At 37.6% G+C, this 27578-nt stretch overlaps 1 protein-coding gene across 1 annotated transcript in view; it reads right to left on the bottom strand.

The window, feature by feature from the left end:
* GDA (guanine deaminase) overlaps positions 1–27578 on the bottom strand; it is a 164447-nt gene that overhangs the window by 35888 nt on the left and 100981 nt on the right. Inside the window, exons 4-10 of the mRNA XM_021064839.1 lie at positions 23523–23610; positions 21328–21433; positions 19949–19976; positions 18695–18802; positions 14957–15064; positions 13088–13185; positions 10342–10409 (exon numbers count right to left, since the gene is read on the bottom strand). Of these exons, the coding sequence (XP_020920498.1) occupies positions 10342–10409; positions 13088–13185; positions 14957–15064; positions 18695–18802; positions 19949–19976; positions 21328–21433; positions 23523–23610 (604 nt within the window). The remainder of the gene's footprint in view (positions 1–10341; positions 10410–13087; positions 13186–14956; positions 15065–18694; positions 18803–19948; positions 19977–21327; positions 21434–23522; positions 23611–27578) is intronic.

Genomic DNA, 27578 nt, shown 5'->3' with positions numbered 1-27578 from the left:
TCTCAAATACCCGCTTTGATCTTTTTTTTTTCTTTTTACAATCACACCTGTGACATATAGAAGTTCCTGGACTAGGGGTCATATTAGAGCTGCAGCTGAAGGTCTATGCCACAGCCTTGGCAGCACCAGATCCAAGCCATATCTGTGATCTACAATGCATCTTATGGCAATGCCAGATCTGTAGCCCACTGAGTGTGGCTAGGACTAAAACCCACATCCTTACAGACACTATCTCATGTTCTTAACCTGCTGAGTCACAACAGGAACTCCCCCCACCACCACCCTTGATCTTTAGTCAACTTTGTTCTCCACAGCATAGATTTAGTTTTCCATAACAATAATTTTACCTCTCATAGCTTCCTAAATGGTTTGTTTCTTGTTTTTTTAACTGAAGTATAATTAAGATATCATAAAATGCACAGTACATGTTTTCAGTTTGATGAATGCTAAAAATATAGCTATTTTTAACCTTTCAAGAAAACAAGATATTAAACATTCCCATCACTCTAGCAATGTCCCTCATGGCTCCTGCCAGCCAATTCCCCTCCAGACCCACTTGCAGGTTGTGGCCATTACTTTCTGATTCTATCAATGTAGGATAGCTCCATTATTCCCTGAACCTCATAAAATATGAAGCTTTTTTCAGTTAACAACATATTTTTTGACATTTATCCATATTCTGCATATATCAGTAATTCATTCTTTTTTAAAAAAAATGGCTGAATAGTGTTTCATCATATAAATATACTGCATTTGCTTATCTATCCTCATATTGTTTGGAGTATTTCCATTTGGGGCCTATCATGAATAAAGCCATTATAAACATTCTGGAAATATATGTGTTCATTTCTCCAGGGCAAATACCCAAAATGGAATTACTCACTCATATGTAGATGTATATTTAACTTTTAAAGAAACTTCCAAGCAATTCTCTACCATGGTTGTATCATTTAACCTACCTCCAGTAGTGACGAGTGTCTATATGCCTCTTACTCTTATTTTTTCAGTTTTTTCTGCATTTTCAAAATTTCTTTCAAAACTCAGGGTATTTTCATAGTTCTGTATCTTTTTATACTTCCAGGATGATAGCAATTTTCTGAGATCTTATTCTAGATCCTGAAGTAGACAGTTTTCAGAGCTATGTTCATCTTCTTAATCTTTCTGACACTGCTTGCTGTTGTTTTGCTGTATTTTTGTTAAGCTTCATATGGGTTTCTCCCACATGAAGTTCTCCACCTAACAGAGAAGGTCCAGATCTTCCTCCACGTGTTATAAAGAGGATAAATGAATACTCTTGGATCTGCTCTCTGTGCAGAGTATAAGGTTAAATAATCATCCAAAGTCCAAAGGAGAAGAGCAAGTTTCTACATAAAGATCATGTTTGGGAAAACAAACTACAGAATGGAAGAAAATATTTGCAAATGATGTAACTGACAATGGCTTAATTTCCAATATACAGAAACAATTCATACAAATCATCATCAACCACAACAAAAATAACTGAATTGAAAAATGAACAAAAAACCTTATTGACATTTCTCCAAAGAAGACATAAAGGTGGCTGATAGGCACATGAAAAGATGTTCAACATCACTAATTATTAGAGAAATGCAAATCAAAACTATAATGAGGTTCCCAACACACCAGTCTGAATGGCCATCATTAAAATGTATACTAATAATAAATGCTGGAGAGGGTGTGGAAGAAAGGGAACTCTCCTACACAGTAGGTGGGAATGTAAATTGGTATAACCACTATGGAAAACTGTATGGAGGTACCTCAGAAAACTAAATATCAAACTACCATATGACCCAACAATCACACTCTTGGGCATCTTATCTGGACAAAAATACAATTCAAAAAAGATACACGCACCCCTATGTTCATAGCAGCACTATTTACAATAGCTAAGACATGGAAACAACCAAAATGTCCACTGACAAGTAAATGGATAATGATGTGGTACATATATCCAATAGAATACTACTCTGCAGTAAAAAAAAATAATGAAATAATGCCATTTACAGCAATATGGATGCAACCAGAGATTACCATACTAAGTGAAGTCAGAAAGAGAAAGAAAAATACTATAGGATATCACTTACATGAGGAATTTAAAATAGCATACAGGAGTTCCCTGGTGTTGTGGTGGATAAAGGATCTGGCACTGTCACTGCTGTGGCTCAGGCTGATGCTGTGGTGTTGGTTCAGTCCCTAGCCTGTGAACTTCAGCATGACATGGGCATGCCCCCCCCACCAGATGACACAAATGAATATTTCTAGAAAACAGAAACAGATTCGGGGACATAGAGAACAGATTTGTGGTGGCCAGAGGAGAGGGGTTTGGGAGAAGGATGGAGCTGGAAGTTGGAATTAGCAGATGTAAGTTATTATATATATATAATGGACAAACAACAAGGTCCTACTGTATAGCATAGGGAACTATATTCAATATTCTATGATAAACTATAATGGAAAAGAATATTTTAAAAGAATATATTTATGTAAAAAAAGGTCATAGTTATGAAATAGTGGTACATAGGGTGGATACTACAACAGTCTGTGTAAAATGCAGTAGCATTTTCTAAGTTAATATTAGAGTATATCATATTTAATCAAACATTTAATCAAACAACCAATGCTACTCTTTTCTTTCATTTTTTTAAAAGCTTTATTGAAGTATAATTGATTTACAAGGCTGTGATAATTTCTGCTCTACAATAAAATGACCCAGTCATACACATGCACACATTCATTCTCTCTCAGGTTCTTTTCCCATATATATTATCACAAAATACTCAGTAGATACCTCTCTGTTATACAGCAGGTCCCCATTGGCCAATTGTTCCATTTATCTCAGTGTGCATATGACAATATCAAAAATCCATCCCTCCCATCCATCCCCAGCTGTCCCCTTTAGTAACTAAGTTTTTCAAAGTCCATGAATCTGTTTTTGTTCTGCAAATAAATTCATTTGTATCCTTTTTTTTTAAGATTCCACATATAAGTAATGTCATACAATGTTTTTCTGTCACTGTCTAACTTCACTTAGTATGATAATCTCTAGGTCCATCCATGTTGCTGCAAATGGCATTATTCCATTCTTTTTTTGTGGTTGAGTAATATTCCATTCTATATATGCACCACATCTTCTTTATCCATTCCTCTTTTGATGGACATTTAGGTTGCTTCTCTGTCCTGGCTATCGATAGTGCTACAGTGAACACTGGGGTGCATGTATCTTTTCAAATTATGATTTTCTCCAAATAAATGCCCAGGAGTAGAATTGCTGGGTCATATGGTAGTTATATGTTTAGTTCTGAGGAACCTCCATACTGTTTTCCATAGTGGTTGCATCACCAGTGTAGGAGAGTTCCCTTTCTCCACATCCTCTCCAACATTTATTACTTACAGACTTTTTGATAATGGCCATTCTGGCTGGTGTAAGTTGGTACTTCATAATTGTTTTGATTTGCGCTTCTGTAATAATTAGTGATAGAGCATTTTTTCATGTGTTTTTTGGCCATCTGTGTGTCTTTGGAGAAATGTCTATTTAGATCATCTGCCCATTTTTTGATTGGGTTTTTTGTTTTTTTAATACTGGGCTGCATGAGATGTCTGTATATATTTGGAGTTTAATCCCTTGTCAGTCACTTCATTTGCAAATACTTTCTCCCATGTGGGTTGTCTTTTTGTTTTGTTTATGGTTTCCTTTGGTGTGCAAAAACTTTTAAGTTTAATCAGGTCCCATTTGTTTATTCTCATTTTAATGTTCATTGTTCTAGGAGGTGGGTCTGAGAAGATATTGCCTAGGTTTGTCAAAGAGTACTCTCTGCTTATGTTTACCTCTAAGAGTTTTACTGCATCTGATCTTACACTTAGGTCTTTAATCCACTTTGAGTTTGTTTTTTGTGTATAGTGTTAGAGAAATGTTTTAATTTCATTCTTTTACATATAGCTGTCCAGTTTTCCTGGCACCAGTCATTGAAAGGACTTTTTTCCACTGTATATTCTTGTATCCTTTATCATATATTAATTAACTGTGAGTGTGTAGGTGAATTTCTGGACTTTCTGCCCTGTTCCACTGATCTATATTTCTGTTTTTTTGCTAGTACCATACTTTGTATGTGACTGTAGCTTTGTAGCATAGTCTGAAGTTAGGGAACCTGATTCCTCCACTCTATTTATCTTTTTCAGAATTTCTTTGGCTATTGAGTTCTTTTGTGTTTCCATACAAATTTAAAATATTTTCTATAGTTCTGTGAAAAATGCCATTGGTAATTTGAGAGAGATTGCACTGACTCTGTAGATTTCCTTGGGTAGTATAATCATTTTAACAATGTTGATTCTTCCAGTCCAAGAACACAGTATATCTTTCCAACTGTTTATGTCATCTTTGATTTCTTTCAACAGGGTCTTATAGTTTTAAGAGTACAGGTCCTTTGCCACCTTAGGTAGGTTTATTCCTAGAGATTTTATTCTTTTTAATGTGATAGTGAATGTGGTTGTTTCCTTAATTTCTCTGATTTTCATTGCTGGTGTATAGAAATGTGAGATTTATGTGTATTAATTTTGAATCCTGCATCTTTACCAAATTCATTTATGAGCTCTAACAGTTTTTTGCTTGCATCTTTAGGATTTGCTAGGTATGGTATCATGTCATATGCAAACAGTGATAGTTTTACTTCTTTTCCATTTTGGATTCACTTAATTTCTGTTTTCTTCTCTGATTGCCATGGCTAAGACATCAAAAACTATATTGAATAAGAGTGCTGAGAGAGAACGGCCTTGTCCTTTTCCTGATATCAGCAGAAATTCTTTCAGTTTTTCACCATTGAGAATGATGATAGCTGTGAGTTTGTCATATATGTCCTTTATTATATTAAGGTAAGTGAGCAACCCTCTTTGCCCACATTCTGGAGGGTTTTTTTTTTTTTTAATCACGAATGTTGAATTTCCTTTGTCTGCAATTTTTAGAATATTTTCAGAAGGATAGGTGTTAATTCTTCTCTAAATTTTTGATAGAATTTGCCTGTGAAGCCATCTGGTCCTGGAGTTTTGATGTTTGAAATTTTTAAATCAGAGCTGTTATTGGTCTGTTCATATTTTCTATTTCTTCATGGTTCAGTTGAAAGATTGTACCTTTCAAAGACTTTGTTTATTCCAGGTTTTCCTTTTATTGTCCTATAGCTGCATGCAGTAGTCTTTTATGATCCTTTGTATTTTCATGGAGTCAGGTGTAACTTCTTTTTCGTTTCTAATTTTATCGATTTAGTCCTCTCCCTTTTTTTCTTGATGAGACTGGCTAGTGGTTTATTAATTTTGTTGATCTTTTCACAGAACCAGTTTTTAGTTTCAATGATCTTTTCTATTGTTTTGTTTCTATTTCATTTATTTCTGCTCTGATCTTTATGATATCTTTCCTTCTATTAACTTTGGGTTTTGTTTTTCTTTTTCTAGTTGCTTTAGCTGTAAGTTTATGTTGTTTCTTTGAGATTTTTCTTGTTTCCTGAGGTAGGCTTGTAGTGCTATACTCTTCCCTCTTAGAACTGCTTTTGCATATCATAGGTTTTGAATTGTTGTGGGTGTTTTTCATTTGTTTCTAGATACTGCTTGATTTCTTCTTTGATTTCTTCAGTAACCCTTTGGTTGTTTAGTAGCATATTGTTTAGTCTGCATGTGTTTGTGTTTTTTTGCAATTTTTTGTAGTTGCTTTCTAGCCTTATTGTGTTATCATCAGAAAAGATGCTTGATCTGATTTCAATTTTCAAAAATTTACTGAGGCTTGATTTGTGGCCAAGAATGTGATCTGTCCTAGAGAATGTTTTGTGTGCACTCAAGATGAATGTGTATTCTGCTGCTTTTGGATGGAATAATCTATAAATATCTATTAAGTCCATCTGGTCTAATGCATTGTTTAAGGCCTGTGTTTCCATATGATTTTCTATATAGATAATCTGTCCACTGCTATAAGTGGGGTGTTATTTCCACACTCCTTATTGTGTTTCTGTTGATTTCTCCTTTTCTGGCTCTCAGTAGTTGCCTTACATAATGAGGTGTTCCTATGATCATTAGGTAAAGTTTTTCTTTGTCTCTTGTTACCATCTTTATTTTGTCTTAGTATTGCTACTACAACTTTCTTTTTATTTGCATGGAATATCTTCTTCCATCCTCTCACTTTCAGTGTGTATGTGTCCCTAGAACTGAAGTGGGTCTCTTGTAGACAGCATATACAGATATGTGTGTGTGTGTGTGTGTGTGTGTGTGTATCTTGCTTTTGTATTCATTCAGCCAGTCTATGTCTTTTGGTTGGATCATCTAGTCTATTAACATTTAAGGCAATTATCGATATGTATGTTTTTATTGCCCTCTCATTAATAGTTTTGGATGTGTTTTGTTTGCTTTTCTTCTTTTGTTCTCTTGTGGTTTGATGACTATCTTTAGTATTGTGTTTGTCTTGCTTTTTCTTATTTGTCTGTTATCTACCATAGATTTTTGGTTTGTGGTTACCATGAGGTGTGTGTGTGTGTGCGTGTGCGTGTGCGTGTGTGTGTGTGTGTGTGCATGATTGTTTTAAGCTGCCAGTTTCTTAATTGCAAATGCACCTCTAGTATCCTGCATTTGTACCTTCCTCTTCTCATGATTGTTGGTTTTTGTATCATATTTGTGTGTGGATGGTTTCCTACCTTTATTATATGTTTGCCTTTTCCTGTGAGCCTCCTCATTTGTAGTTTTCTTCTTTCCAGTTGTGTCCCTTTCCTTTCTACCTAGAGAAGTTCCTTTAGTATTTGTTGTAAAGCTGGTTTGGTGGTGAGAAATTCTTTTAGCTTTTGGTTTCTCCTTTAGATCTAATGAGAGCCTTCCTGTGTAGAGTATTCTCACTGGAGGTTTTTTTCCTTTTATCACTTTAAGTATATCATGCCACTCCCTTCCAGTCTGCAGGGTTACTGCTGAAAAATCAGCTGATAACCCTACTGGGGTCCCCATGTTATTTCTTGCTTTTCCCTAGCTGCTTTAAACATTTTTTCTTTGCCTTTAATTTTTGTCAGTTTGTGCCTTGGGGTGTACCTCCTTGGGTTTATTCTATATGGTATTTTGTACTTCATGGGTTTTAGTGAGTGATTCTTTTCCCATCTAAGGGAAGTTTTCAGCTATTATCTCTTCAAATATTTTCTCCAGCCCTTTCTCTCTCACTTTTATTTCTGGCACCCCTATTATGCAGATGTTGGTGTGTTTAAAGTTGTCTCAGAGTCCTCTTAGACTGTTCTCATTTCTTTTCATTTTTTTTTCTTTATTGTGTTCCATGTCAGTGATTCCCATCAGTCTGTCTTCTACCTTGCTTATTCATTCTTCTGCCTCCTGTAATCTACTATTGGTTCCTTCAAGTGAATTTTTCATTTCAGTTATTGTGTTTTCATCTTGTTCATTCTTTAGCCTTTTTTTTTTTTTTTTTTTTTTTTGCTTCTCAGGGCCACACCTGCAGCATATGGAGGTTCCCAGGCTAGGGGTCCAGTTGGAGCTACAGCTACTGCCCTACACCACAGCCACAACAACACAGGATTCAAGTTGTGTCTTGGAGCTACACCACAGCTAATGGCAATGCCAGATCCTTAACTCACTGAGTGAGACGAGGGATCAAACCCACAACCTCATGGTTCCTAGTTGGATTTGTTTCTGCTGTGCCATTATGGGAACTCCTGCTTGTTTATTCTTTAAATCTTCTATTTCTTTATTAAGTGTTTCTTGTAATTTATCAATCTTTGCTTCTAGTTCTTTTTATCTGAGATCTTGAATCATCCTTACTATCATTACTCTAAAGTCTTTTTCATGTAGATTGCTTATCTCTACTTCACTTAGCTGTTCTTCTGAAATTTTGTCATGTTCATTCATCTGACTTATTTCTCTGCCTTTTCATTTTGTCTAGTTTTCTGTGTGGTTTCCTTTTTGCAGGCTACATGGTTGTAGCCATTTTTGCTTCTGTTATTTGCCCCCCTGTGGATGAATTTGATACAGGGGCTTGTTGCACACTTCCTGATGGGAGAGATTGGTGCCTGCCCACTGATAGGTGGAGCTGAGTCTTGTCTCTCTCCTGGATGGGGCTTTGTCTCTGGGTGTGACTAGAAGTAGCTTTCTTCCTAGGAGGACCATAGGCAGCCTGTTTGCTGGTGGGTGGGGCTGTGTTCCTACTCTGTTTGGTGTTTGGCCTGGGGTTTCTAGGCCCTGATGGGTGGGGCCATATTTTTCCAAAATAGTGGCCTCCAGAGAAGCTGACACCATTGATTATTCCTTGGGCTCTCTGTTGCCAATGTCCTGCCCCCACAGTGAGCCACAGCTGACCCTGCTTTCCCAGGGGACCCTCCAAGACCCACAGGTAGGTTTGATCCAGATTTTTATAGAGTCCCTACTTTGCCTGGGACCCAGTGCACATAAAACCCTGTGTGCACCCTCAAAAGAGTGGAGTCTCTTTTTCCCCAGTCCTGTGGACTCAAGCCCCATTTGCCTTCAAGACCAAGTACTCCAGCAGAATCCACCTCTCAATGCTATAACCCCTGGGCTAGGGAAACTGACATGGAATTCAGAACTCTAACTGCTTTGGAGATCCTATTTCATATAGTTATTTTCCGGTCTATGGGTTACCCACTAGGCAGCTATAAGTGCCCCTCCTACCCTTCTCACTGTGGCTTCTTCTTTGTCTTTGCATGTAGGATATCTTTTTCAGTAGTTTCCAGTCAATTTTTTTGATGATTATTGAGCAGTTAGTTGTAATTTTGGTGTTTTTATAAGAGGAAGTGAACGCAAGTCCCTCTACTTTGCCATCTTGTCTCTCTACCTAGAAATGGTCTACTCTGGCTACTTTAAGACAATCTTTATTGACTAGTGCCATGTCAAAGGTACATGCTAACCACCTCATACACATTTTCTTTCATTTAGGCCTCAAAACAATCTTGTAAGATACATTTTTTCCAATTGTTGTTGTTCTTGTTATAGGTATTAGGAAATGAAGCCTTGGAAAATTAAAGTAAGTTGCTCCAGGTCTTATAGCTAATATGTGATAGAGCTTTATCTAATCATTTTAGACCATAGCTATGAAACCCAAAATCAAGAACTGGAAGTCATGTGATAAATTTACATCATGGAAACCAAAATCCTAGAAATTTTGAAAGAAATACATCTGATTTTTTCATGTCTTCTAAATTTTCCATTAAGGGACTATAGTGCATAACAAAACCCCTGGCCACTTTTTCTTATCCATTAAAGCTTTTCTGTGAAGGTAAAATAACTAATTTCCTCCCTTAATACTTGTGACTATATCCAAATATTACACAATCTCAGTGATTTAAGGCTTAAATTCAAAATTTTAGAAATCTTAATTCCTTTGATTCATGTAAAATTGAAGAAAACTTCTAATCTAGCCCATTTATAAATATAAATAAATCATTTTTTATTATTGTATGTCTTAACAATACTGGTTGTTATGAAAATTAACTGAGACTTGTGTTATTACAGAGAATGATGAATACCATTATTGTCAATATGCAAACATCCTGGTGCTCTTACATATCAAGAAGACAGATGCATCAAGATTGAAAAATAAGACCTTGTGCACCACAGCCATTTTTTAAAATTTTTAGTTATTCACACACAGTGATGAAAGAAGGTTCACAGGGATGCCTAGACATTTGCACCTGACTCACACTTCCAAAGTGAGCAGCACTGTACACATTAAGGAAAAACAATTTGAATATACTGTGAAAAAAAGGAGACATCTCTAATTCATCAGCCACCTAGAATGTCCTTCAGCCTAGCAAACCAGACTGCCTGTGGGAATTAGAATCTCATTTTGCTAAAAACTACTTAAAAGCAAAGCAAGTTTTTAACATATCTCAGAGTTCTCCATGCTGGAATAGGCTGAATTTGTGCTCACTCTTGGCAAGATCAAATAATTTTCTTTCAAGACAGCATTTGTGATACAGTTATTGAAAGCTAAAAACATACAAATCCAAATCATTGAACTTTAGCCAGAAGGATAAAACCAAAGGAAAAAAAAGACTTTTTAAAAAGTATCTCTAAAACACTTTTGGACTTATCCTTTATAGCCCCATGTCTGAATAGTAAACATGGATAATGGCTTTCCAGAGGTTACTGTCATCAAAACTTTTCCCTTTGTATACAGTTTCTTACTGTTTCCAACCTCACTATTTTATCAGCTCAAGATATGACTACCAGAAAATAAAACTAAACTTTTTAAATCATAAAACCAATACTTGAAAATTAGACACACTGGAAAGGTATGCACTTCATCAACCACTTTGCTAGGGCTTTTAACAGCAGACTACTAACCTGTACCCAGTCCTATCTTCACTTCATGTTTCAGGACCTCTTGCACATTGAGAAGGCCACTGCTGAGCCTGCAGAGAGAGGAGAGAGTCAGAATGAGGAGACATACATGGGTCCAACAAGAGAAGGACACTAAGAGTAATGATGGTGTATCAGTGACAATCGTGATTCCCATCGTCTCAGTTCTAAAGCTGATACGAGCACACAGAACACCAGTCAAATCAGACCATCTGAATCCTAGGGTCATAGGGAGTTCCTGTCATGGCTCAGCAGTTAATGAACTTGACTAGTATACATGGGGATGTGGGTTTGATCCCAGACAAAAGACCAAAAAAGAAAAAAAAAAAGGTCATGAGGGAGTTTGGATCCTTGGGCAAATATTAATATCAGGAGTATGTAATGCAGCAAGAACTAGAAGGAAGAATAGGGAATTATTTGGAAGGAAAAATAAATGAAGAAATTAAATCTTGCAATTAGTTTAAAAGACTTACAAATTTTTAATATTTTTCCAGCTTTACTGAGGTATAAATGACAAAACTGTAAGATATTTAAAGTGTACAATATGATTTACATACAGTTAACTAACACATGGCTCACCTCACATGTTTAACTTTTGGCGGGGGATGGTTTGGTGAGAATATACAAGTTCTACTTTCTTGGCAGATTTCAATTATACAATATAGTGTTATAAGATATATAGGTCTTTAATTTTTTTAACTAACTCATCCTTCTATGCTAGGAAATAGAAATTATAAAGCATTGTCTTTCCTCTCTTTCTGGAATCATTCCTTGCTCTGAATGAGTAGTGACTTGCAAGATCCAAGAAGGAGGGGCCCAAGTGGAAAAGGGTGTGTAAGCTATCAGTCAGGGCCTGACGGTTCAAATGCTGCTTCTGAGGACAGCAACAAGGAGAGATGGTTCCTAGACTGAATTCCAGACCTCATGGCCCTGAGCTCAATAAACAGCCTTTCTAAAGAGAAAAAGAAAAACTAAAGTGATCCTTAGAAGTCTGAGAAGATGCAAAGTTCAAAGCAGTCTGCTTGAAGAGGCACATAACTGTCATTTTCAAAGCCACAATGCACATGCAATAAGTCTCAAAGTTGTTTGAGAAAGAATAGTGATGACCATTAAAACCAAAACATATCCATAAAGAAATTTAACTTCAAACTTTAATTTGCAAAGCTGGGTCATGTTTTGATTTAGATGTTTGTATAACTAAGCCACAAGATGTTAAATCCTTCTGCTTTTTGGTCACTAGACCATAATTTTGGTCACTAATTTGTACCTAAGCCAGATTCACTGTCATATGTGGCCACTTGATTCCTAAAAAGTAGAAGCCTCTAGAACCTCTCATAACACTGCAGAAATATACTTCCTTGGCTCTTGTGCATTTTCCATACTGCCACTGACATAGAATTTTTTCATTTGTAAAATCCCTAGACTTCTGCCAACACATCCTACTCTTTGCCTGGAGGCTCTCACACTCAGCTAGAGCCTGCTCTGTTCTTGCCAGGGGAGGGTCTAAAGTTTCAGAGACTTCGTGCCCCTTCACCACCACTCAGTAGCCCTCCACCAATAACTGCTAAGTTTGGACATAACTACCTCAGCTTCCCTATCCTTTTGGGCAGAGTGTCTTTAAGGTCTGCTTTGTACACTGGCTCCATGAGTTTTCCAGAGGATTAAGTTCCAGAAGCCCATGGAGGTAACTTGCTTGATGATGTGCTCTTTACTGACTGTCTTCCCTTCTCTGTCTCACCCACTGAAGGTGCTTCCTGAGATCACCTCCCAAATAAACTACTTGTACAAAAATCCTCATGTCATGTTCTGCTTCTGCAAGAACCCAAAACAAGAGAGGATACAAAGTAATCCTCAAAAAATGAAAATCTATCAGAACCTAATAAATTTATTGAATGAATATATGAATGATCCATCCCAGCCTGCCTCTAGCTCTGTTCTGGGTCAGCTAACACCAGAAATGAGAGATCCTTCCTGTTCTTAATCCTGGAACATGAATTCTTACCTTAGCGCCCATGGATTGGCAATTATGGAATCTATAAATTCCCTGAAATTAGCTAAAACATTTTTAGGTCTATGGGCTTTTTTTTCTGAAGATACAGGCCACAACTTGCATCTGATTCACTTAATGCATCTATAATTTTTCAAAGGGTTAAGAATCAGTTATAAATAAAGCTTTTGCATTCTGGGGAATTACAATAGAACAAGGTCCCTCCTATGTGAACAGGTATCTCATCAGATACAGCAGCATGGCATTTACTAAAGTGTGTTGGCTTCTAATAGCAATGCACCATTTCTGGTAATTTGCACACTTCTACTAGTTTATGTAGCACAAAGTGATGGGAGGTCAAGTACCCTTTCTCTGCAACACGTGGAAGTCTGAAACACTCTTTTGGTCATTAGCTCTAAGTTCTTAATGCTATTGGTTTTGAACGCTTTCTGTTGTATGTCCTATTCTGTTTTGTGAAAACTCAGAAATGTTAAGAGATATAGTGTTCTCCAAATGCATACGCTGCCAAAAAAAAAACAAAAAAAAAACCAAAAAAACACCTCTTTTAAGTGCTCTGTCTCTCCAGCACAGCACAGGTAAGCATCCTTCTATCTAGACCACATCTCAGTTGAACATAATTACAGAAGAGAGATACTGGAGGAATGACTGAGAAAACAAAGATGTCCGGCTGCTAATTTGCAAACCAAATGTTCATAATCTTCCAAACAATAATTGCCTACTTACGATAAGTTAGAATTGGGACAATGTGAGATAGATGCTCCTCGTTCCCTGAATATATCCAGTTCTTCTTCAGAAAGGTAGCAGCCATGAGCCATCACAGTCTGGAGAGAAAAGCATCCCCTGTGGAGTCTACCACTTAAAAAAACTTAAGTTAGCTTTACTCATAGCAAGCTACTACAGCTGCAGGTAGAAGTTGTGACTTTCCTGTTAGCATTGAAACAAGAATATTTATGGTTACCTGTATGTATAAAATTATTGTGACCAAGTTATACCTCAAAAAGAAGGCTTGTAAAAACACTGGATTACAGAAATCTCACACATTTATGGATCTTACTTTTTTCTTTTTTTTTTTAATCTATAAAAAAGGGTTGGTCCAGGTGGTCTACAGCAGAGGATATCCACCCAGTTGGAAGGTACTCTGATCCCTTGATCTTCACTTGAGAAAATAACCAAGTTAATTTCATTTCTAAGTCCACATGGTGAGCAACTGGTAGGGGTATGCTTGTTCCTATTCTAATTAGAATTTTCTAAAAGTAAGCCTTCCTTTCTCAGGACATGGAAGCTGTGGGAGTAATCTTAGAAAGAATTTTTATTTCTGTCCCTAGTTAAATATAGGCACCAATGATCTTGATGGATATAACCAAATAATATTTATTTTATCACCTGTATTTACATTTTCATAAAAATTAGGAAACATAATGTCACATAAGCATTAATTTAGTTGGTTAAACTCATCCAAGAAGGTAGGCACTGCACACATGTGAGATCTCTCTTAATTTTAGTCCTGTAATATCTGTGGCTTTTCCTAATTAAGTCTTTTGTCAAATTCTTTTTCCCTCAGTAAAAAACCTGCATTTAAATAGCTTTCTTTTTGGGGGGAGCATAGCTCAGTGACAACAAAATTATTATTAAAACTTTCCCAACCTCTGTGCAAATAAAATTAACATGTAAATTGAAAGTTAATTTATTAATCATATGGAAATATATGTAAAGGAGGATGAAAGTTATGGTATCATAAACAAGATTATGCAGAGTATTAACCTTTCAGATCAGTCATATTCAGATTTCTGTTCATGTTTTCCATAAGAATTTATTTTCTGTAATAGTTAAAACTTTCCATGCAGTTCACACATTTCACTGAAGCCCAAGGGGAGGGGGTATATTGCTATAATGAGGTCTTTCCTCACTCACATTAATTTTAATTAACTTAAAATTGTCTAATGATAAAAGTAATACACACTCACTCCTTTAAAAAGCAATTTCAGAATGTTGAGAAGTAAAAGTCCTCTTTCTCTCTCAGGAATGATGACTGTTAATATTCAGCATGTGTCTGCCAGACAGTGTTTTCTATGTGGGCATGCACCCACACATATACACACACACCCCAAACAATACCATACAAACATTCTTGCTTGTAAGTCTGTACACCTCATTCTTTGTGAATGTTGGATAAAATTCTAATTGTGTATGTTCTATAAACAATCCCCCACTGATAGCCATTTTTAACTTTCAAGTATAATTAACATCCCTATTCATATTCCTTATAGAATGGATTTTCAGAACTACATCTGCTTACTCAAAGGAATGTATATTTACATTCTAATGGATACTAACCAAATGTCCCTGGACCAAATGACATTCCACCCTCCAAGAAACTTTGAGATTTATTTACTAATAAATTTAATGATGTATTCATTAGGGGTGAAACTTTAGGCCCATTTTTAATGCTGTGAACACTTGCATATGCACACTCTGTACTTTACCTTGGGAAATGCATGCGTGTTACAGAAGTCTGAAGATTACGACTGAGATTTTTAAATTCAGATAAAAATGCCTTGTTTCATATGGATTATATTATGATATGCAACTTACCTTATTTGTCAGGAGATTATTTTTATCATACACATCTGTGTAGTTTTTATAACCAGGGTATAAGTTTTTCACAGCTTTAACTTCATCACGATTTTCACTTATATGGCTCTACAAGAAAAGAAATAATATTTTCAATTTTTTAATGTAAAGTACCATTAGAAATTATACTTCCTGCCCCAAAATGATATGGGTGGTTTCAACTTGCCTATGTAAGGGACCACATAGAGAAAAAATGAAGACTGTATATATGTTTTATTTTTAAAACAATTTTTATTATGTAACATTTATGACAAAGAAACTATCAATATGCAATTATATGAACATGTAATGTTCTAACCCAAATCCATGTAATGCTCTTTTGACAATGTCTTTTCAAATTCCAAACTATAGTAAGAATAAAAATAAAACGTACTCCTTAAAGAGAGTCAAGAGCCTAGCTATTCATGGTCACCACCTCTTCTGGTGTTGGGCATTTAAGAAAAGAGTTCATTGGCCATTAAAAGCATGGTTCATTCATAGAAAGCTGAAAGTTTAATTAAAAAGCTAAATATACTAGACCAAGTTCTGACCCTAGTTATGTGTCTTACAGCAAATCAATTCTTTGCTTTGGGCCTCTGTTTTCTCATCTCTCAAAAGGACTGGGCAAGGTGAGTGATTCTCCAAATTCTTTAAGCTGTAGATGTATTATAAAAATTCACAGAAATCCAATATGTAGAAGGCATAAACAAGTTGCTATGCAGGGTGAAAGAGGTTTAGTACTCTGGGACCCTGTCCCCATTCTGTCCCATATTTCAACTTGCAGAATGAGTGCTTCTGCAGGAAACAGTTTGAAATTAACAGTCCTGCAGTTGTCAAGAAAGAGCCCATAAGAATCCATATGCAAGCAAAAGAAGTCCTGGCCCCCTCACTCTCCTTTCTCCAGGGCACCACAAAACCTGAGATGACATAAGGGGCTTTTGAGACACATCACAAGGGTCAGTCACCACCCCAACCCCTCACCTAAAACAAAAATCATTTCATACCAACTGGTGATGAGCATATATTACGGGAAATAACTCAGGAGCAAGTTACCACTTCCAAGAACAGCAGTGCCACTTCCCTTTCTTCTTGAGGTACAGTATGCGTAGCCAAATAAAAGAAAAAAATAACACTGTACTAAAAACAGAATGTTTCATCTAGAGGAAGAGCTCTATCCCCAGCCTTGAGGACATCCTGACCATGAAGAAATGGCATGGGCATCAGGAGAGAAGAAAGGACAGCCAGATGATCTTTTTCTTTTCTTTTTTTTTTTTTTTTTTTTTTTTTTTGCTTTTTAGGGCCACCCCCATGGCATATGGAGGGTCACAGGCTAGGGAGCAAATCAGAGCTGTAGACACTGGCCATTTTGATAAATTTGAATAAATGCGCATATACACATATATACACCCCAGCAAATACATATATGATTTTATTGTGTTTTAATAGGGTTCAGGGTACACTAACCCAAAGTATGGCACCTTGGAATACTAAATATTTTAAGCTGAAGGAGTGTGAGAAAATGGCAGAAGCAGGAAGGTCACTCTTATCTTGCCCCCACCCTTGTTCCCTGAAATGGGTCAAAAACTCTCACATGAGAGGAGCCTGCCCTAAACTTAGAGGAAAAGAGCATCTTCATCTCTGAAGACAAAGGGAACCAAGAAGAAACAGACCTTGCTAGTTCCCCCCAATTCATGACATTTACCTTGCACTCCTTTACCTATCGTGTTCCTCCCGGACCACACACTTGTCATCACTCCTAGAAAAATACTCAGGTCTGTTTCTTGGTGTCTTTGAAGATTCCCATGTCACGTAAAACGTATATGAAATAAATTTTTATGCTTTTCTCTTGTTAATCTATCTTTGTCAGTTTATTTTTCATGCCCAGCCAGGGACCCTAAAAAAGTCAAGGATAACTTTTTCCTTCCCTACAGTTGTGTGGAATTAGATTAAAAAAATTCTAATATCAAACCCTGCCCAGACTCCAAAATAAAGAAAGTTAAAAATTCTTAAAGAGCCCTAACAAGATGAATCTTAAAAAAAAATCCTTCTTCACTCTACAAATCTTTAAAAAAAAATCCTTCACCCTATAAAACAATAAAGGATTGATGTGTTGCCCTTTCCCCAACTTACCCTTTGTTTTAAGATAGTCAGCTTTTAAGAAGGAAAATTTTAGTGCAGTACGTAGTGAGGCTTGGGTGGGGGAAGGGGAGCTCACAACTCCCAATTTTAACCCAGCTGGAAGCTTCAGAAAGTGTTTTATTCCTAAATTGCAACCACTTTAATGACAAAGTAAGATACACTTTTTTGTTCCCTGATTTTAAATTAAGAAACTTGGAACAAAAGGGCTTTCTTTTCTTTTCTTTCTTTCTTTTTTTTTTTTTTTTTTTTTTTTTTTTTTGTCTTTTTGCTATTTCTTGGGCCACTGCCACGGCATATGGAGGTTCCCAGGCTAGGGGTCGAATCAGAGCTGTAGCCACCCAGCAATGTGGGATCTGAGCCGCGTCTGTGACCTACACCACAGCTCACGGCAACGCCAGATCCTTAACCCACTGAGCAAGGCCAGGGATCGAACCCGCAACCTTGTGGTTCCTAGTCGGATTCGTTAACCACTGAGCCACGACAAGAACTCCCCAAAGGGCTTTTAAATCCATTTTTGTAAGGTGGAAATTAGGTCCTTTCTATTATTTTTTCAAATAATAGATGGTTCCTCCAAAAATGGACTAGAACACTGAGAAAGCATCAAATGAAAGAGAAGCAAGGTTGTGTGTCTACATGTGACTGAATCACTTTTTGTACAGCAGCAATTGTCACAACCTTGTAAATCAACTATACTTCAATGAAACTTTAAAAAATGAAAAAAAGAAGAAAAAACAAGAAAGAAATGCATCAAATGTATCCTACAGAGAAACGGGTAACCAGTTTGTCACTGATCTTGCTTGGTTACTTAAGATATCCTCAACTCTCAGTACCACATCAGCGGAGACTGAGGGTAAAAGCACCTTCATGTTTCTTACCTCAAAAAAATTAAAGAACTAGATTTAGGTGATGTCTTAAGGGACCTTAAGTTCTGTAATGCCCTATCTTGACATCTTAAATGGGACTAAGGGCAGGACTCCCCAAGGTATGCCACTCTGGATGCAGATTATGACCTAAAAACCAAACAAGGTTCAAAAGACTCAGGAAGAACCTTTGAACTTCCTCCTTACCACCAAAAGAATTTAAGAGAGGAGGCCTGTCCCAGAGATAATTATAGCAAAGTATTAGGTGTGGTAGACAGGAAGGAACCTAGTAAAGCCCATTTGATCCAACTCCTCTCTGTATCCCACTGTCTTTAAATGATTCAGCAAATGTTCTTTTACCAAATATTAACTCTTTTTATCTTCCAGTCAATGACCTTATTTTCTCTGGAAGTCCCAAACCCCTACTTCCTTCTCCTTAGCCCAGAATATCTATATACTACACCTTGCCTTGCTGTCTTTGGAATTCCCTGTACTTATGTGGATTCCCTGTTTGCATGCAATAAATTTTATTTTCTTCCATTAATCTGCATTATATCACATTAATTGCCAGCCAAAGGAACTAAGAGAGAAAAGAAGGGAAACCCACCTCCCCCACAAGCTCAGTAGAAGAACTGGAGATTAAAAGATTACCTTCATGATTTAGAGAACAGAGAAGTCTTGCAAGTCTGGACAGAGGCACAAACAGGAGAAAAATGCCCACCTGAATGTGCAAATCATGGATCTTGGCAATGTTTCCAAGTTCACCCAACAAAGTCTCAGAGCAGGAAAGGGGGAAACGTGGTGTTACTATGGGCTGCACTCTAGAATACTGGGAAAAGGAAAAAAACACTTGGTGAAGAAACTATGGAATCTGAGTGTACAGTATACCACAAAACGCATTTCATACCACAAGATGATTTTGTCTTTATTTCTGGGGTCAGTCTCCATTCTAGGTGGGTGTAAGGGCTGGGTTTCATGGAAATGGCTCATGGATGAGGACACAGAACAAGATATTCTGTAGTACCAAGTTCACTGGAAGAAGATCCCATCCCAAAAGCAAGGTACAGGAAAGCTTACACAAGGACTAGAATTTTATGAAGGTTTTTACGAAGAGAATTAGGAGGCAGAGAAGTTTTAAAGGAGAGTTCTAGGAAAACTAAAAATGGGGTTGTTACCTACACTGTGGGGTGGTCTGGCCCTGGCCTCCCTGCAGGAATGGCTTTGATGTCACCTGAGTGAGATGCTGAGCAGTAGAGAAGGTCTCATAGAGAGGTGGTGAGGATTAGGATCCACAAAGCTGCACCTAGGTCTCCTAAGACTAGACTGAAAGAAATACTGAGGTTTCCTATGGCTTCCAATCAGAACTTAAAAAATGATGAGGGAAGAGTCTAGCTTATTAGACTGAGAGACTGCACGTTAGAGCCATAGACCAGCCTCCTGGGGGTGGGGCAGAAAACAGCACTGCCTCCACAGGCTCACCCACACCAGGGCCCTGCAAAGGCTGGGGGTGGTAGATGCCTGGCCAAGTGCCTGCAGGCTTGACATGCTGCATATAAATGGACCAAGGCAGCCTGTGGCTGGGGCATTAGGCTTAATACCACCTGTGTTTCAGACCAGATCAGCGGGTACAAGAGGCCAGAGCCAGTGATGAGGTAGCCAGTAAACTGTGCCACAGCATCCAGTTGCCACCAATCTGTCTCCATCCAGGAAGCCCTCTCCCATCTCCCCACAGATCCATCCCTATGAAATTAGAAAGTCCCAGAGGAGAGGGAGGGAAAACCACTGAGAAAGTAAAAAATGCCTGAGCTGAGTTGATGGGTCCACCATGAAAACAATTTAAGGTTCTAGGAAAATACTTCTGCATGCATGGTATAAGCCAAATGAACACAAACTAATTAATCTCTACCAAACAATAACGAATCCTACAGTTGACATGAAGGCAATCCAAAAATGAGCAGAAAACAAGTTTACTTACGTTCCTTTGGAGCATTTCTGACACAAATCTGAAATAAAGCAACAAATGGGAAGTTAGAAAATTTAGGCATTTTTCAAATAAATTTTTAAAAGGGTAAAAATATGATCCTTACATGCCCTAATTTCCATGCAAACATTTCTATTGCTGCACATGCTTCACCACTACTAATTAAGGATTAACAAGTACTAATTACTCTGCTTTCTCATTTCCAGCCAGAGGGATGGAATGCACAGTCACGGGGAAATGCAATTTTATCATCTAACATCAGCTGGGCTAGTCACAAGTATTCCCACAACAGTCAAGCCATTCTATTAGCCTAAGCTCTGGCGGAATATTGAAATGTTATGCTCCATGGATATTAGAGTCATGGAGTCCTGTGTACCTGAAGGTGTTTAGAAGCCATAGGGCTTTCTATTCCTGGTTTCCCTAAAGTGGAAGCTACTTGCTAACACAATAGCATTGTTTATTTCCAAATCCTACCAAGTCCTACTGGGCACAGATGTTGGAAACAGGTAGATAGAGAGAACAGGCCAGACATGGTTGTGAAATGGGAACTAACAGAGGTGGTGGCTTCCTGCCTTCTGGTATCCCTTTGTTGGAGAATAAAATGCAAATTAAGGTTTACTATTCCCACAAACACAGATTGATAGAAAAGTTGAGCATGTGTCCAAATGCTAAAAGGAAAGTACATGCTTCCTTCTCTCTGTAGGCATACAGTAGCCCCTAAGCCAAACTTTTCAGAAGACATACGTCAGTTGAAGGAGGCCTGGGGAATGGAGAAAAGTTGGACCTCTTACACTTGCATCAGGATACATTTGGTCTTTGGGAAAATGTAAATCTAAAGAATTTTATTCTATATTGCTTGGATGTTGAGTGTCATACAACACAACTCCTTGTCAAATCCTCGAGGCACCATGGAAAAGCCATTAAAGAAATGTAGAAAAACTACCTAAAGGATCAGTAGCATATCCCCACATAAAACAAAAAGAACAAAATAAATGCTCATGACCTCAGGCAATTGTATGATCCACAACCAAAAGTAATTTAATGAGCAGGCTATACACACTTGACACAAGTCTAATCCACAGGAGAAGCCCAGATCTATAATAAAGGTCAGAGTAGGTAAATGAGTTACTCTAAAAAATCCTTCATTTTATAAAGGGATTTGCTCTAGGACTCCTATACCAAGTTCTCAGAGGCTTTACAGTATAATTTGATATGCAACTATATACAAAAATAGTATGGACATGCATGCTTAGGATCAGATCAATTTCATAAAATTAGGCAAACCCACATGGTGACATATGTGCACATTCACTTAAAGAGGTTTCATCTTTCCATCTCTAGCTCCGTCCATAAGAAAAACCAAGAAAAAATACCTCTCTGTTTCCTTAACCGACTCCTCAGTGGTTTCCTTGTACTCTGGAACAGTGTCATTCAAATCCATGCAGACCTTGCCCACAAATGACCGCTGCCCAAATTTATCTGTGAGGTAAACACAAAAAGAAGCCAAAGTCATGTGTCTTTCCTAAACTGTACCTCTCCTGAGCCTTTTAAAAAACATTTGAAATTAAAATCATTATAAAAACTTAAGAGAGGATGTAAATGATCATCATATCATGTAAGAACAATAACAACAACAAAACCCTGATCAAGTCTGTAGGTAGTAGAGGTTTTTCCACTGGCACCTGACTCCCCTGCTTACTCCCAGAAGAATATGATTCGTTTAAGGTCTAAACCCATATATGCCCAGTGTCCTCTACTATATTATTATAATTACAATATAATATATAATAATTATAGATATATAATAACAATATATAAGGTATCTGGCACATGGGGCTTAGAAAAGACACTGTCGCTATTCTTAACTTTAGCAGTGCCAATATTATTATCTGTAGGGAATTTTACTTAGTCCTACGAGCAGTTCTCAGCACTGAAGAACCTGATGTTTATCAGAGGTGCTAGAGGCATTCTATTTCAGACAGAAAGTTGATGCTACATGAAGCAATGCTGATTTTTTTTTAACATTGTCTCCACTTCCGTCATAAGAGTCTTTTGGAGGTCTTTCTACCTCTCTCTTTCCCCTGTAATTCATTTTAATACCCAGTCATTAGATTACTCTTCCTTAAAATACCACCTTCAACATATACCTCATCTGGTTCAAAACCTCTTTTGAGTCTCTGATGTGTATTTGAGTCTCTCCACAGTCTTTTTTTTTTTTTTGTCTTTTGTCTTTTTGTTGTTGTCGTTATTGTTGCTATTTCTTGGGCCGCTCCCGCGGCATATGGAGGTTCCCAGGCTAGGGGTTGAATCGGAGCTGTAGCCACCGGCCTACGCCAGAGCCACAGCAACGCGGGATCCGAGCCGCGTCTGCAACCTACACCACAGCTCACGGCAACGCCGGATCGTTAACCCACTGAGCAAGGGCAGGGACCGAACCCGCAACCTCATGGTTCCCAGTCGGATTCGTTAACCACTGCGCCACGACGGGAACTCCCTCTCCACAGTCTTATCCCTCTGCCCAACCTCTCCCATCCCAGCATGCAATGAATCCTTCCCTTTAGTTCAACTACTCTGTTCCCTGTTTCCTGTACCCACTATGTACATTCCTGTCCCCATATGCCTACCCCCAGGTCATTTCTCCTGTCTGAAATGCATTTTCCTCTCTTCTCATTTTATCTTCCATTCAAAGCCCAATTTAAAGGTCCCTTCAATGAAGTCCTCTCATATGATCCAATTCTGGATTTGTTCTGTATCCTCCAAAATTGGCCATGTTTACTTTCAGTGTCACTCTTGAGGGCCTTGGCATCAACTACTTTGGCCAGCAAGCAGTAGAGTCCACACATCAGTCAATGGTATCAGTCAATAGTACTGAGCACCTGCTATATGCTAGGCACTATACTCGGCACAAATTTTAGAATCATCAGTCTAAATCTAGTATCAGACCTACATACTCAGTGTGTGACTTGGGCATGTTATGTAACCTCTCTGAGTTTCAGTTTATCCATCTATAACACAAGGACATGAATAACTGCCCAGAAGGCTGTTTGCAGCTGAGCTGCCTTAATCCATGTAGAGTTCTTTGCACAATACCAGGCATCTGATAAGAGCACTACAGCTGTTACTAAAGTTATTAATCAATGTGTGTACTTATTAATAAGTTAATCTTATCTGGTTCCATGAGGGTAGAGACTATTTTCTGTTTCACTGTGTTCCCAGCATCTAGCACAGAGCCCTAAGTCAAGCTAACAGCCAAGACCTATCTGTTTATTATAATAAACTATTGCCATTTCTAGAATTAGCAAACCTGTTCCCAAAAAGCCCTAAATTAATACACAAAATCAGACCCATTCACATCATTCTGCAATCAAAAACTAAAAGTAAATAATCAATTACTTAAACAACAGAAAGACTTCAAGGGCCAGTGATACACAAATACCTAATTACTGGCAAGAAATGCAATGCTCAAATTCTAGCAATTAAAAGCCAAGACTGCTCACAAGTATATCACTGCTGCCATGGTCTAGCTGTCTGCTTCACATGCTGGTAAATCATCCTTTCATCTCTTTACCTGTAATTTCCGCAAGAAGCAGCGATGAGTCAGTGTGAATTGTTCCAAAGTAACAAGCTGTGGTTGTTCCATTCTTTAGAGTTCTTCTCTAAAAATAAAGCACAAAAACCATGAATCGCCTGGGCCCAGAAAAGTCACATGGAACATACAGATTAAAATAGAATTTCAGTTTTAATTTTGAGATATTTCTTAAAGGCATTCCATCTCAATATGAAACATAGATAAGGTAAATGGCAAAAGTATTTATACTTCAAAAGTGTTAGCTGGAAAAGTTGATGATTTTTATTTCTTAGATTCAGTTCTATGTGGCAGAACTTATAAAATGTGATACTAATTCCTTATATTTCAGGATTGTTCAAGGATATGCAAACTTGCATCTGGGAGTGAATAAATGAGATTTTTCTAGCTATTACAGGATAAAATTATCCAGCCAGACATCTAGGTCAACCTGGCAGACTGATCACATATATCCATCTCTCTTTCTCAGCAAATCTCCACTAAAATAACAGAAAAGGAATGTAAAATTTATTAACCCATAAGAAGAGAGGAGATGTGAGCAGGGGAAACATTTTAACATCTTGGCATTAAAAAAAGAAAAAGAAAAAGAAAAGGATAAGAACCTGGAGGCAACTTGGAAAGAAGAGAAGCATGTGGTTGTTAACAGGGAACGGGATGAAAGACTGTAGACAGATGATTAAAACTTGGCAAGACTCTTTTCCTTGCTGATGAAGATATCCAAGTACCCCTAATCTGTTTCTTGCAGAAGAAATTTACTCTGTGTAGAAACTGGATAGTATTTAGATTAAAAAAGCTAAATGAAAGGTGAGACATAGGCTGAAGAGGTTTAAGTAGATATCTGGCTGACCTCTGGGACCCTTGGTCATCTTCCCCAAAATGCCACATGTACTACTTCCACCCGTCCTGGTAGGACAGAAGGACTTCTCCTAAAGAAGATGAATGGCTCTCAAAGAAAGGTGTCCTCTCAATGGCATTTGGGTCCCACAACTGAAAGGGCTGTTCGTTACTTTCACTGTTCATCCTATAATGAAGTTTATCAGTCAACAAGTGATACCCCGCCCAGATCTTTCAATCAGCATCTTAGAGCATCACACTGAAATATGGATATGCATTTAAGGTTCGACATATAGTGGAGGAAAGCTCCTATAAAAAGGGGAGGGGAGGGAGAAAGAGTCTAGAAAGAAAACATTGGAAGGAACAGGCAATCTACAGGGTCAGAAAGAAACTTGATTTTTTTTAAAACACTATGATTATTAATCTCAAAAAAATAAAAGAAGATATTGTATCCACAATACAAGACAGAATGCTGTGGAAATCAGAGAACAAGAGTCTCTCCGAAAGCAGAAATAATAAAAATGAAATATGGAAGTCAACAGAAGGGTTATATTAGAAGAGAATTTATCAGGGAAGGAAGATGAAAGTCAAAGGTGAAAATAAGAAAATTTTGCCCATCTAGGAGGTCTAACATTTACAAAAGAGTTCTAAAAATTTTTTTAAAGAAAGGAAATGTAGTGGGTAAAATTGTCTGAGAAATAATATTAGTCTCTAAATTGAAAATCTTCATAGAACGTTCAGCTCAGTGAATGAAAAACAGAAGCCAGGTAAGGCATATAATTATGAGATATTAAGCCTTCAAGTAAAGAGAAGGTACTAAAAGCTTCCAAAGAAAGCCAGTCATAGACAAATGATAGGAATCACAATGGCACTGGCATTATCACCAGTGAGGCTGAAAGCAGAACAGCGCCTTCAAAATTCTGCTGGAGGGTTATTTTTAATGTAGAATTTTATACCCTGGTAAATTATCAGTCAAGTGTGAAGACTGCATAGAGGTATGATTAGATACACAAAGACTTGAATGTTTTTCCCCTTTAAGAACTTAGGAAGCTCCTAGAAGATGTGTTTTAACAAAATGTGAGAGTGATGCAAAGAAAAAGAATTCTTGAATCCAGAAAATGGGGATTACACTCAGAGGAGACAAAAAAGGAATGCCCAGATTTACAGGTGTGCTAGAGACAGTCCTGGGCAGAGTGAAAAAAGAGGAATGGAAGGCAGTGGAAAGATTTTGAGACAGAAAATGGCACTGATATTGCCTAACTTGTCTGAGCACTTGGAAAAGTACTGATAGACCTGAATGGGGTCTGTCTTTGGCAGAAGATTTTCTTCTTCCTTTTTTCTTAAATTTTAAGACAACTTTCATTTTATTTTATTTTTTTGGGCCTCACCCACAGAATATGGAGGTTCCCAGACTAGGGGTCAAATTGGAGCTGTGCCCGCTGGCTTACACCACAGCTCACAGCAATGCCAGATCCTTAACCCACTGAGCGAGGCCAGGGATCGAAGCTGCATCCTCATAGATGCTAGTCAGATTTGTTTCTGCTGAGCCATGACGAAAACTCCTAAGACAATTTTTTAAAGCAGTTTTAAGTTCACAGAGTTCACAGCAAAATTGAGGGAAGGTACAGAGATACCGCATGTAGTCCCAGCCCCAACACAGAGCAAATGCTTTTTAAAGTGCAGAAGAGGAGTTCCTGTGGTGGCTCAGTGGCAAACGAACCCAACTTGTATCCATGAGGACGTGGGCTCAATCCCTGACCTCACTCAATGGGTTAGGGATCCGGCATTGCCATGAGCTGTGGTATAGGTCACAGACACGGCTTGGATCGAGCATTGCTGTGGCTGTGGCGTAGGCTGGCAGCTACTGCTCCAATTAGACCCCTAGCATGGGAACTTCCATATGCCACTGGTGTGCCCTCCCCCCCCAACAAAAAAATAAAATAAATAATTAAAGTGTAGAAGAAAAACTGCACTGGACTTCTTCCCTGGTTTCTGTATATTATAAGCACATTATGAGACTTTGAGAAAGTTGCTTTACATTCTCAACATCGGTTTACTCATTTGTAAAACCAGGAGACTCTTTTGACAAGAACAGGGGTTGGGTTAAGAACATAAATGTCTGCAGGAGGAAGACAGTTTAGACTTAAGATAATAAAGAAGCTATCCTTGCAGCTTTTACTCAGCTTCAGCCAATTATTAATAAAAATAAAAAATTAAAATTAAAAATAAGAGACCAGTGAGGTCAGTTAGTCCTGAAGTTCTAGAGAATTGGGAAAACAGGATTTTATGTTAATCTTTTCAAATTTTAAGTCACTTTAGACATGAAATAAAATATGTCTGGCTGCCAGTAAAGGATGTTTAGAGCGTGTCAGCTATAGAAAAGGATGAGCTAGCTTTCTCTTAGAATCACATACCCAAGAGAATAGTTAACACCATGACAGAGCCATCAAATTCAATCTCTAGCAACCAGAAACTTGCCAGGATCCTTGTGTGTGTTTAGTAAATATTGTTGAATGAACACCTGAGGAAGCAGAATTACTAAAGCAGTAAGAGGCATAAAATGAACTAAAATTAGCATTATTACATAGCATAGGCTAAGACATTGTATCCTTGAAAGAGGAGCAGGCTACTATAACAGTGAGAGTGAATTAAAGACTTGCAAAGTTGGGCCACTGGCATTCTTTAAGAATATAACACAAAAGTATATACAGAAGTTTGACTATTTTTCTAAGAAGAGTTACCAAAGGAAAGAGCAGACTGGAGGGAAGAATATACTAAGAGCAAGAGAAAGAGAAAACAGAATGGAGGTGTGGGAGGGAGGAGAAAAAATTGAATGAGAGGAGAAATGTATTTTCAGAATGGAAGTAAGACTATATTAAAGAAAATGGATTGTAGGAAAAAAATCTTTAAGTGAAATTTCAGAACATGAAGAAAATCCTGAAGGCCAGCAAATTAGCTAGAAGGGAATGAAAATCAGTCTGACATTAGCACACTGGATGGTTTTGGGCAAATCAATTCAAATAGAATTTTCTCCACAGCAAAGTGTATCATTCAAGATGCAGAACAAAACAAAACCATTTTTAGTAATTCAAGGATTTGGAATGTTTATTACGCACTTTACTGGAAAAGATTATCAGCATCTATTTCCCAAGAAAATGAATCTAAAACAAAAACAGAATTGTAATAGTAAAAGAAAAAGTAAGG

The sequence above is a fragment of the Sus scrofa genome, chromosome 1 (genome assembly GCF_000003025.6).
Source record: "Sus scrofa isolate TJ Tabasco breed Duroc chromosome 1, Sscrofa11.1, whole genome shotgun sequence".
Classification (NCBI taxonomy): domain Eukaryota; kingdom Metazoa; phylum Chordata; class Mammalia; order Artiodactyla; family Suidae; genus Sus; species Sus scrofa.
The sequence above is the reverse complement of the archived record's forward strand: the minus strand, read 5'-3'. Positions and strand labels throughout refer to the sequence as shown.